The 12,354-nt window shown below is 39.7% G+C and overlaps 1 protein-coding gene across 1 annotated transcript; it reads right to left on the bottom strand.

Moving 5' to 3' along the window:
- Window positions 1-8,626: 8,626 nt before the first annotated feature.
- sptssb (serine palmitoyltransferase, small subunit B) lies at window positions 8,627-11,174 on the bottom strand. Its single transcript, XM_053651516.1, has 2 exons — window positions 10,732-11,174; window positions 8,627-9,419 (listed from the first exon to the last, which is right to left on the bottom strand). The coding sequence occupies exons 1-2, from the start codon at window positions 10,750-10,752 to the stop codon at window positions 9,141-9,143; spliced, it is 300 nt and encodes a 99-aa protein (XP_053507491.1). The 5' UTR covers window positions 10,753-11,174; the 3' UTR covers window positions 8,627-9,140.
- Between the last annotated feature and the right edge of the window lie 1,180 nt (window positions 11,175-12,354).

Here is a 12,354-nt window from a genome sequence, read left to right as displayed (position 1 = left end):
AGTTTAAAAGAAATAAAGCTACTCAGTATCTGAAGTCAGTGGCAAGATGTTCATTTGGAGCCTGTGACACACTAAAGGTGAGCTAGATTGAGGTGTTGCACTACAACAAGTAATTTGTCAGCTAGGCATAAAAAAAAGGGGCCGATAGGGAGGTGTGGAGCGTTATTGTGACACTCTCAGATTTCTTCAAGAAGAAGGACTGTGTTTTGGGAACGTGATCCCCTCCCCCTTTATTTGAAACCCAACCCACTTGGGAAAGTGACCACAGGGTCCCTCTGAAACACAACGAAACAATGACCCCTAATTCTCTCTCTCTTCTCCATATCTACTCTTTTTTTTCCCCCCAATCCCCCCCCCCCTTATCTTTAGAGTACTTAATTTTGGGCATGAACCTTGTGACTTGCTCTTGGGGCGATGACAGATAAGCTCAAAAGCGCAAAAGGACTGTTGTGTCCTGCTCACGTAGCCAAAGTGTACAAGTGTGCTGGGATCAGCAGCTTTATTTACACACAGTAAAATCCCTAGTGCTGCATTAACACCCAGAGTGTTCATTTGTGTCCAATTTGACTATTTAGACTCTACAGTGTAAATTCAACACTCTGGGTGTTAAATCAACACTGGGGATTTCAGCAAGTCAAATGACTGAAACTATTTTAACCAACAGAAATTGACTTTACAAACCAAACAACCGACAAAGTTCATATTGAGGCTGGTTGGTAATGTCTCTCTCTCTCTCTCTCTCTCTCTCTCTCTCTCTCTCTCTCTCAGTGCAAGTATTACATGCCTATCCCAAGAACATCCCAGGTCAGCATAGGGCAAGAATGACACCCTAGATGGAATGCCAGTCCGTCACTCAAAACTATACACACACACACACTCACATTCACACCTAGTGGCAGTTTATCTTAGCTACGTCCAATCAATGCGAAAATGTGAAACTCTGCACAGACAGTAACCTGAGCTTGGCGTTCAGCATTTGGCAAATGACATTATCCAAGTGCTTTATGGACTTTGTTTAAAACAAAGCCTCACACTAGTACCAAAAGACCAGGGTCTATGAATACTATTAAGCTAAAACTTTGTTAGAAGGTAGATAGCCTGAGAGTGAGTATTCAATTAAAAAAAAAAAAAAAAAAAAAAAACTACGTTCACTGCAGTTTTATTATTCAAATATGTTTAGTGAAGTGGTGTGTCTTCAATCTTTGTATAAAGACAACCATGTGACTCAGCCATTCCTTCAGTCATTCATTCCATCACCATCAGGAGGGGACAGGTCTGTTTTGGTCTTTGTAGGCAAGCATCAGTATTTTAAATTGATACAGGCATCTGCAGTATGTGGAGTAGCACAGAGGCTCAGTTACTTAGTTACTCAGGTTTGTGTGAACAAACGTGGAAGGAAATTGCAAGATACTTCTAAAGGAAAAACCTAGTTAGGTTAGCAGCATGAGAAGAGGATAATTCAGAGCTCTAGTTCTTCACCAAGGTCAAGGCTTCTGGTCTGTTTACATCTGTTTACAGCCTGTAAGCCTATAGAGACATTGCAAGTTTGCACTTTATAAACGAACATGACTTTGACTTTACAATTAAAAGCTTGTACAATTTTGTAAGTACGAGGTACATCCAAAAGAGCATGAGTCTCGTTCCTGTCAAGTTTTCTTCCTCATTAACTTGCCACTATTGCCTCTGGCTTGCTCATTAGGCATATAAACATACATATGTATTTGTGTAAAGCTACTATGTGATAAGGTTTATTAAAATTTCACTCAAAAGTGCTATTATATGTAAGATTTCACTGAATCGAAATTGTACATCGGGATCACTTACCAAATAAAACTTTGACAGATTTGACATTGACATTTGTAACTTTCACCTCCTTTAACCGACTGTAACCTTTCACCATGTTTACATGCTGCAGGAACAGATTTTACCAACCAACCAAAGTTAATATCTGGGCAGGTCTCTGTTTGCACCACCGTGTCTTTGATTCTTGAGTTTAACGCTATTGTTGTAATGTGCTGGAGTTTACCCAGGGCGTGATGGATGTCAAGGATATTACAGTGCTGCTGGAGACGCATATCAGATGGCGATTCAGGGGGCCTTTAACCTATTGTGTTTAAACTATTATCTATTAACACATTGTTATTTAAACTTGATTTGCCAGTAGGACACGTTCTTTCTCTCCTCCCATCCATCATTCTTTTTTCTAGAATATGATTACACTAGAGTAAATTTCAAACCACGTTAAATCTGATCTATACGCCGATCTCAATAAAATAACCCTTGGCTATGATTGGCTTCACCCCTTTGAAATATTATACATATTAAATGATAAACATTGTGCAAAGAGTCAACAATGAGAGAAATGTTTTGAGATTCATGACGATTTAAACAATCCTTTCTTCTTTCTAATCTATAAAGTGTACAAAAACAAAGGGCAAAGGCCAAATCCAATTTGTCACATTTAAAAAAAAAAACAAACAAACTTCTAACTTGCAAATGCTGACAGACCAAATTGAATTGAATTTTAAATGTTCAGATCGCATAGAATATATTATGTAAATAACTGTTTCTTCAACAGTACCATTATTCAAACTATGCTACTATAGCAATTGAATTAAAAGTCATTGTAGTTTACCTTGTAGATGAAATTCAGGGTTTGCAACATACCTATACCAAGACCTATTTCAATACAGGACCAGGAAGTATTCCTGCCTCATGCCTAGTTAGATGCATGAACATCTATCTCTTTTGCGTTTGCATTTCTAAAACCACACATCATGATGTACAGTGAAACCAGATACACCTTTGGGCTTTGATGTAGTGTTATTCATCTGTCTGTCAACTTTACTACACACTGCAGCACTGCTTAAAGGCCGTGAGACTACTTTTACCCATTACCATACGTTACGCTTACATTATGTGCTTGTATGTTGTTGTTATTATTATAGATTATAAACACATTTTCCAATAATTTTACTGCTGTCAGGTATCTGCATTGAAGGAGCATGTGCAGGTGTAACCACAGTATTTGGCTAAACGGGATGTAATTCAACTAAAGCCACAAACCATCGGTGGTTGTGTGACTGTTTTGGGTGTATTTGTTTGGTCAGCATTTGAAGTGCGGAGTTTTTCCATTGATATACAGGCTTTTACAAGGATGGTAAAGATCACTCCAGCATGGCGAATGAGGTAAAAGTGAAATAAACAGCTAGCCATGGTCATCGTGATGAGTCGTCACCGTGGCATTTTTACAAGCACCTTTACTTTGTTTTGGCGCCTGTAATATTTCAGTTGAGCCGAAGTAGGCGCGTTAGGAAACATGATCCCAGCCACGACTGTTAGAGAATGGTTGTATTGTGTTCCTGAGAAAAAGCCAAGCCTGGATGCATAGTTATAGACAATACCAAGGACAACCCAATATATCGTACCTTGAAAATCCATTGAAATCTGGCCATTTGTTTCTCTGACTGCAAAAATGTAAAGCATACACTTTTCCTCAAACAGTGTTTTTTTTGAGATTCTTGTATAATTTTTTTTACGTAAGGTTTCAAAGAATGAGCCGAATAAGATAGCTCTACTTCTTTATGTTCCTCATTGCCAGGGTGGTACTGATACTGACACATTTTTTGTTTTCATGTGCTTTATTGGCATGACAAACAATTGTACATTTGTATTGCCAAAGCAAGTACAAGAGAAGGGTAGTGTAAACACAAGAGAAATAAAATAAAACTGACTAAAATACAATAGATCAAGTGAAAAAAAAAGTGTACAAACAATGTACATAAATGTCCAAATTACGAACAAAATAAATGTACTATATATAGAATAATTGAAAAAAAAAGATAAAAGGTATAAAATTACAGGATAAATGTGAATTTACTAATACAAGTAAGAAAAAATATCAAACAATAATAATAAATAAAGAAGAGCAATCATAACAATGACAGGAAACACAAGAGTGAGGCAGATCACTCACTGCCTCTAATATTGTGGCAGGCCGAGACATATTGTGCTGTTAATATACAGCAGTCTTTATCTTCTCCTAGTAGGAGGGGGAGTTTCTCACTGTTTGACAGATTGTCGAATGTTTGGTGTGTGTTTCATTTTGGGGAAGGATTTTTTTCGGATTTGTGTGTATTTTGTGGGATCTGTTAGGAAGTGCAGCTCCGTCTCTGACTGTGTTTTGGTTGCAATGTAGGCGCAACTTTTCTTCCTGTGGGAGCCATGTTTTCCTGTTTCTATTGAAAGGGCGTGTCCACTGAGTCTGTACCTGTTCAACGTGCTTGGGAACCCCAGGGTCGGGGGTTTGATTCCCACCGGGGCCATGTGTGTGCGGAGTTTGCATGTTCTCCCCGTGCTGCGGGGGTTTCCTCCGGATACTCCGGTTTCCTCCCCCAGTCCAAAGACATGCATGGTAGGCTGATTGGCGTGTCTAAAGTGTCCGTAGTGTATGAATGGGTGTGTGAATGTGTATGTGATTGACACCCTGTCCAGGGTGTACCCCGCCTTGTGCCCGATGCTCCCTGGTATAGGCTCCAGGTTCCCCGTGACCCTGAAAAGGATAAGCAGTATAGAAGATGGATGGATGGATGTACTCTGTTGTTGTGTTTGGTTTTCCCAGTAGGTGATGTAGTTTTGTTTCATTTGTTGTTCTGGTCAACAACAAACCCCGACCTTCCGATCAGCAACCCAGAGCCTTAACCACCAAGCCACCACTATGACTGGGGGGTCACTGAGTTTGAGGTGTTTGCAGAATTTGAATGCCCGTTTCTGTATTTTTATAATTAGCGGATATTTGCCTAATTCTGACCTGGATGCATTGTTTGTTGTGTGGCGATGTACTTGTGGAATATTTTTACAGAATTCTGTATGCAGGGTTTCAACTGGATGTTTTTCCCATTTGGCGAATTCTTGATTTGTTAACGGATCCCACACCTCACTGCTATAGACGGCAATCGGTTCATTTACAAATTCGAATATTTTCAGACGAATTCTAACAGGAATCTCTAAAGGACATGGACAATGTCTCTAAAGGACAATCTCTAAAACGCCCTGTGGGCTTTATCTCTCAGTTCATTCACTGCAGAGTTGAAGTTGCCTTTGGATATGATTTTCAGTCCTAGATAATTATAGTGTAATGAGTGAGTTATGTGGTTATTTCCTAATGTGAATGTTTTTTGTGTTCCCTGGGATCTGGATCTTTTCTGAAAGCTCAAGATTTTAGTCTTTTTGAGCTTTACTGCCACATTCAATAAGTTTATAAAATAATCCTTGGTGCTTGGTGTATTTTTTTAATTAGAGTATGTAAGGTGTAGATGTGGTCAGATGTGCTATACTTTGGTAAGAATCCAATTTGACTTCTACTCAGCACATGCTGTGTTGTAAGGAATTCTAAAAGTGTATTTAATTACTACCAGATAACTTTAACTATTAAGTTACTACAGAAATACAAGAACACAGAGAACTCTTTGGCTAGGTATGTAACGTTGTTTATGAAATTGTGGCTCTATGACTGAGTGGAGGACGGCCAGGGAGGAATCTTCCTGTGCAAATAGCAAAGTTGTCAGGCTCATCATCTTTCCCATTCTCATCTTTCCATATGACGTATACTACTGTATATATTATATTCTATTTGGAATGAACAAATAATGAGTTCTAAACAGATATAAACACAGATATAAACAGGAGGTGCACTATTCTTCTTCTTCTTCTTCTTTGCCACGAAGGTGAAGGGCATCTGGTTGAGACTAGAGGTATGCATGCTGGTGTTGATAAAGATGTCACAAGACAGCATTATTTCCTGCTGTGCTGTATTAAATACGCTAGAAGATGTTAAGGAAAGGAGCAGTGAAAACGTCTTATATATTTCTATGCTATACAATTAATGGTTCTCAAAGGGGGCTTTAGGGACAAAAGGAGTTTGTTACACACAACCAGGGGGTCCAAGATGGTTTTTGTTTGTTGATTTGTTTTTTTGTTTGTTTGTTAAAGGAAATCACGTTACTATATTTATTCTTGAGGTTTTATATTTATTTGCCTGTTTGATTGGACTCTTGAATGGAATGGATTTAATCCAAACCTTAAAGCAAGTAGACCTATATAACAATTCAACTTAGACCTAATGTTGTTGGAATGTTCAGGAATAAAAAGAGCCGATCCTCTTAACAAATATATTTTCCCCTACTAAACAAATACACTGCCACTCCTACCATTAAATATAATCCTCCTTAAAAAAAAGTGAAGTTGTAATAATTATCAAAACAATAATTATTGGGTGTTATGATTATTGAAAAAAAAAATTTTTCATGCTGCATCTCATCAAATACCACACTATTCCGATATATCCATTATATATTTTTTTATCCATTATACCTTTCAGTATCCATCAGTGTTGATGGTTTTTCTGCTTCTGGCTGTGAATTTAGCATGAGAAATACCATGACTGAACGTTGTCCTCTTGTGTGGACCACTGTTGTCTTTTAACACACATTGTAAAGCAGATTATATCGTGTTTGTCTTCAGGAAGCTGTAAAGAAAGCAGTAAGCTAACAGATTCACAAGGCAGGTCCTCGAGGCACCTTTAACACAGAGCTGGTGAAACTGGTTTGGACGCGCCACTTTATTTATTGTTCATTTTAAAGTACTTTTATCATTACGTCCGGACTGTTTTACATGCCGACTGAGCACTGTACGTTGTGAGACTAATATGGACAATTTATCAAAGACCCCATACTTCCAACATATTTACATGTAGTGTTTATGGTCCTTTTCTTGTGTTGAGTTTGGGTTGTGTTTTGAAAGTGTATCAGCTTTTCATTTCCTCATTACAGATTAAAATCTGGCAGAAAACCTTATGTACACAGCAAATGATCCTTTACTCCAAACGTATTTGATCAGTCAATGTTTGCACACTAAAGTTCATGGACAATATATTTTTCATAAATACATGCTCATAAATACTGTAAATATCTGCCTCAGACGGATCAGGTTTTTCCAGAGATGTCACACAAACTCAGTGTTGTGGTTTACGACACAGTGTAACTTACAATCTTAAAATGTTAGAATGTTATGAGACAGTCATTTTGGATAACACAGCTCTACTTTGAACCGAAATCTGTCCATTTGGATTATTGTGACTATGTAAATCATAGGTGACACTAAAGGGACAAAAAAGATCTCAGGTTCTAAGAGTCAGGATCATTGGTTAGTTTTCTTTTTTGATGATGGTGGTGGAGAGCGCTGTCTAACATGTCCCGCCAAGATCTGCTGACTGTGAAGGCCATATCATATGATTTAAATCTTATTTTCATACTCATTAAACCCTTCAACGAGCTGTGGATGTGGATGCGGCAGAGTCAACCTGGAAGAAGCCACTCCCATCAGAATAGAAACGTTTCATCATGGGATCCAAGCTGATCATCAAAAGGACTTTGTACTCATTTGCAGTGACTATTCACTCTAAGAGGTCAAGTGGAACCAACCCATGTCAAGCACAATGCCTCCTGTAGCATAACAGAGTCACAGTTTTTTTCCCTTTAATTTGTCACCTGTTTGTATTTATGGAAAAAAAAAAAAAAATGGGTGAGGTCAACTTCCATTACATTACCGTTGTAGCTCCAGGACAAAAAGAAAGAAGGAAATGTCATCCAACAACCCCAACATGTATTTGCTGATGGAGTATATTGAGGGTTAGGAGAACGTTGTGCAAACGTTGCTTGTTGTCTGAAATTTTATGTTAGGTTAAAACCCAAATCCCTTGAGGGAACATAAACATTACCTAGAGCTTCAAGATGATTGATGATTGATGTGGAATTTTCAATACTTCAGAATTTCACAATAAACATATGTTTCTACAACAGGGGGGTTCTAGGAGAAACACTTTCTAAGTAGAACCACTTTCTCAAGCATTCCAATGGGGACCTTACTGATGGAAACAAGGTTCTACCATACACTCCAGTCAAAAGTGGCACCCTTAAAGGTTATTTGATTTGTCTTATGTCCTATGTTGATGGTGTAGAGTTTGTAACACTGCAGTTCTGAAGCATGTTGGTATACAGGATATGCGAAAACCAGTAAGTATATCTTGTAAAATTACTTTATTTGTGAAAAATCAACTTCGTGTAATAAAAAAAAGAAACGTTCACTGACGAAATCTATCATGTCCATATACATATCAGAATCTATGAAATGTCCTATAAAATGGCATGACATCTGTGACTCTATATTCTATATATAGTCTCCAGAAATAAAACACAATATGATTTCCAAATTGAACATTCATAAAATACGTGTATGGCATAAAGAGCACGCAAAAGTGTACAAAACGGTTGGTTACTGACATTGTAACCAGCCAAGTATTCAGTATTCCAGTATTCTGTAGATAAATATATATATATATATATATAGATACATCATATATAAACAGACAAAATAACGACGCAACATAAATGAAGGGTGTGTGTCGATTGGTCGAGGTGATAATAATCCTTCAATCTAAATGTGAACGCATGCACTGTTCAGTACAGGACGGAAGACAGTTTGTTGAGCCAAGAAGCTTTCTTTGCATACCAGGTCATTCGAGTGTAGTTTATAAAACTTCAGGTGTCATGCTTGAACAGTAAGAGATTATATCACAAGGAAGAAGTTCAACTATTGCTCATGTGGATTTAACTTACCAGGAGTCATACACGATGATCAATATTACATCAGCTAACATTATTTTTGCACTCAGAGGAGCCTCATTGCATAGGGAACGTGAATACAAACAGGAATTCAAACAAGATTGACATGTTTGTAAAGGAAACAGACATCTACGAGAGGAAGTAATGCACACTTTGTCTCGCAGGCATATTGCAGAAATGTATAATGGGTAAAACCAATGGCGAAGCAGCCACATGCAAACGATCATAAGTGACGGATTGGTCCTGTCATGCAAAACATGAGCACTCATTCAGGGTCCCGTCCGACACCATCATGTACAATGTCACTGTGAGGCTAGATAGGAAAGGAGAAGACAGTTTGGACATGGCTTTTCATGTTGCATTTTTTTTCTTTTATCACTCCTGAATCTTCCTGAGAAAAGAGACGAAAAGCTCTAAAACAAGAAAAAGAAAAAAAAACTCCATTTCCCCCTCAGTTTTTTAGTTCATAAGCGCTACGGTACTCTCTGGCTGTTCCCCGCACAGTCCTGAGAAGAACTCCAGTGCCAGGCGCACGTGGATGGGCACGAAGACATAGGAAGTGTAGACCACCATGGCCACTACGGTGAAGAGCACCGTATTGAAGATAGACTTCTCCCATGGTTCCAGGACGTAGATGCCTGTGATGAGGAGATACTGGTAGTACAGCCAGCCCATGTATTCTCGCATGTTCTTCACATCCATGCTTCTGGATTTGTCCTTCCCAGATGCTGGTTGGCACTGGACAGCATGATGATGAAAACAAGACAAAACACAACAGGCTTCATGTTACAGAAGTGTTGCAAAGTTGTTTGTCTAGAACATTCCCCCCGTTTTTTCCCATAAGGGCATTCTATTACATATTTCCTAGGCTGAAACTTTCCTAAGCTACAGCCTTAATTTCCCACGGGGGCATGGAGAAAAAGGGAGATCAACAAAATCAGCCAGCTCTGAAACATGGAAAGAAGTTTTCAAGCACATGGGTTCATCAATGTTTACATAGTACAACTCTGTAAATATGTTTAAATGTGTTTCTGCAAGGAATATGAGCACAGTATTAAAGAGAAAGAGAACGTGAGAGAGAGAGAGAGAAAGAGAGAGAGTGAGAGAGAGAGACTCTGAGATGGGATTCTCAAAGGCAATTAGCGGTGTAACTCAGCATCTCCCAATCTGTGGTAATACCCTGAGGGGTAATCACCAATTGTAAGGGCAAATCTTTGGTGAAATTCTAGTACATGCGCATCCTCTCCCTGCAGCTACTTCAAATCGTCACGTATGCTATTAGCAGGTTATTATCCTACCATGCTGCAAGCCTGAAAGACTCCTGTCTCAAGGCTCTTATCAGATCTCCCTCCACTTGCTGACTGCTAACACTAAAGGCACTTGAGACATGAGGGAAAACCATTTACCATGTACCATCTTGCACCGTGAGCACAATGGTACAAAATCTCTTGCTTTGATCAGATAGATGGTTGACACCACAGTTCCAGTGAGCTGAAAACTCACCCTTCCTTCCAGTCAACTAAGGAGTAGTGGAACGGTCCATTTCATAATTCTTGCCCAAATTATAGAGCCGCTCGATGAAACCATCAGCCGACGTGTTTTAACAAGTCAATTAGTCATTTGTGTTAATCATTTGTTTAGAGTCAAGGGCAGGTGTCACAGTTCACCTGCGTCAACTGAGACAGTCGGAGACAAACAGCATAAACAAAGCTATAACCGCTAGAACATTCCTCAACAGTCCAGATGACAAGCACTTAGGAAATACACATTCGATTCAACGACAGACACGCTTTTGTGATTTAGTGCAAGATTTAATAAGACATTTAATATATCTGTATTGGTATCAGTACCATGGATGCTACTTTATTAATCAGGTAATCTGTCAGTTAATCTATCTATCTATCTATAAAAGCATCTATAAAAGATATCATAGACATCATTTTTTGCATCCCCATCCTCTGAAAATAAAGTTAGGATTCACAATAAACAGAATAAACAGATTAACAGATACAATAAACAGATAGAAACACAAGTTGTGATGATCACTCACCTCTGCGAGTCCTTCACCCATAAACACACGCACACACGCGCGCGCGTACGCACACACACACACAGACTAGTGGATAAAGTTGATCGCGGGACACTGCTTTGTCCATACGCAAAGCTGCTCCACCGGTCTGGGAATGTCAGGTGCACACACACACACACACGCGCGCACACACACACACGCACACAGCTTTTCTACTTTAGATCAGACACCACACCCACCCTGGCCTTTTTTTTCCTTTTCACTCTCACCTGTGTATACTGAGTGACTGCGCGCGTGAGCGTGCGTGCGTGCGTGCGTGAATGCGTGGGCGGCTGATTTACGGTCCGTGAAGCTGAGACGCAGGGAGACTCATTTGCGCAGAAACACGTCCCAAAGGCAATCCGCAGCGACAATGCAGGGGTTGTGCCTTCTTTTACATCGCTCCCCGTTCTCCAGTTTGGCGCAGAGACTCTGCCCTTCCTCCGGTCATGATGCAGCACGGCGAGTGACGTCATCGGGACCGTGCAACCGACGAGCACGCGATCCGAGCCGTTAAACCCGACGCCTCTCGCGATGCGCAAAAGAGGCTTCTCTCTCTCTCTCTCTCTCCTGACATGCAGCGGTCAAGAGATTAGCGTGCTCTGTAGTAATTCTGTGGCTATCAATGAAGAAAAACCCATTTGCTTCAGCCAATTCTGGCCACCGGGAGCACCGGGAGATTTCAGTCTCATCTGTAAATACTGTAGCTAATCAATACAAGTATTAACCACAGTTTCACTACTAACAAACGTTAGCACTGTTACTGTCAGCACACAGAATATGCTACAGGACAGCATTATCTACTGTATAGTTATAATACTAAGTAATTTAGCAGACAAATATCCAACGTGCATTTAGGGAGCCTTAAATGTAAATGTTGAAATTACAAGTACAGCTAGGGCAAACAACAGCAGCAAGAATAACAAACCAAAAAAACACTTTTCCAAGCTGTGAGTCATAAAAAACAACATCATGTTCAATATTAGGCCGTTAGAACATTCGCTTCACACCTCCAGGGTCGGGGGTTCGATTCCAGCCGCTGCCCTGTGTGTACGGAGTTTGCATGTTCTCCCAGTGTTGCGGGGGTTTTCTCTGGGTACTCCAGTTTACTCCCCCAGTCCAAAGACATGCATGGTAGGCTGATTGGCATGTCCAAAATGTTCAGAGTATGCATGGGTGTATGAATGTGTGTGTGATTGCGCCGTTCGATGGATTGGCATCCTATCCAGGGTGTACCCAGGCTTGTGCCCGATGCTCCCTGGGATAGTCTCCAGGTTCACCGTGACTCTGTAAGATAAGCGGTATAGAAAATGGATGGATGGATGGATGGATGAAGTAGTTAGTATTCCGCTAACAGATATTTAAGCAATTTAGAAAATTATGCCTGCCCATATGTGAGGTTGGGGAAAAAAACCCCCTTATTTCTCCTGTTTTTCACAATAAGGTGGAGAGAGTTAACCCGGCACTAGCTTTGGTGCAGTGGTCACACTTCAGGGTCAACCTGAGATGAAATTAAATGTGCTTTAATATATTTCTATGAAATATAGTATGGTTAAATCTCAGGTATTTTAAGTATTTTTTAAAATACCTGAGTATTTAAGATAA

Source organism: Ictalurus furcatus, chromosome 20 (genome assembly GCF_023375685.1).
Source record: "Ictalurus furcatus strain D&B chromosome 20, Billie_1.0, whole genome shotgun sequence".
Lineage (NCBI taxonomy): Eukaryota > Metazoa > Chordata > Actinopteri > Siluriformes > Ictaluridae > Ictalurus > Ictalurus furcatus.
The sequence above is the reverse complement of the archived record's forward strand: the minus strand, read 5'-3'. Positions and strand labels throughout refer to the sequence as shown.

Bases quoted from the DNA above. Each gene is read 5' to 3' on its own strand.
- sptssb (XM_053651516.1), bottom strand. From the start codon at position 10,752: ATGGGTGAAGGACTCGCAGAG. The intron at 9,420-10,731 runs GTGAGTGATCAT...CATGCTGTCCAG, and splicing joins TGGGTGAAGGACTCGCAGAG to TGCCAACCAGCATCTGGGAA.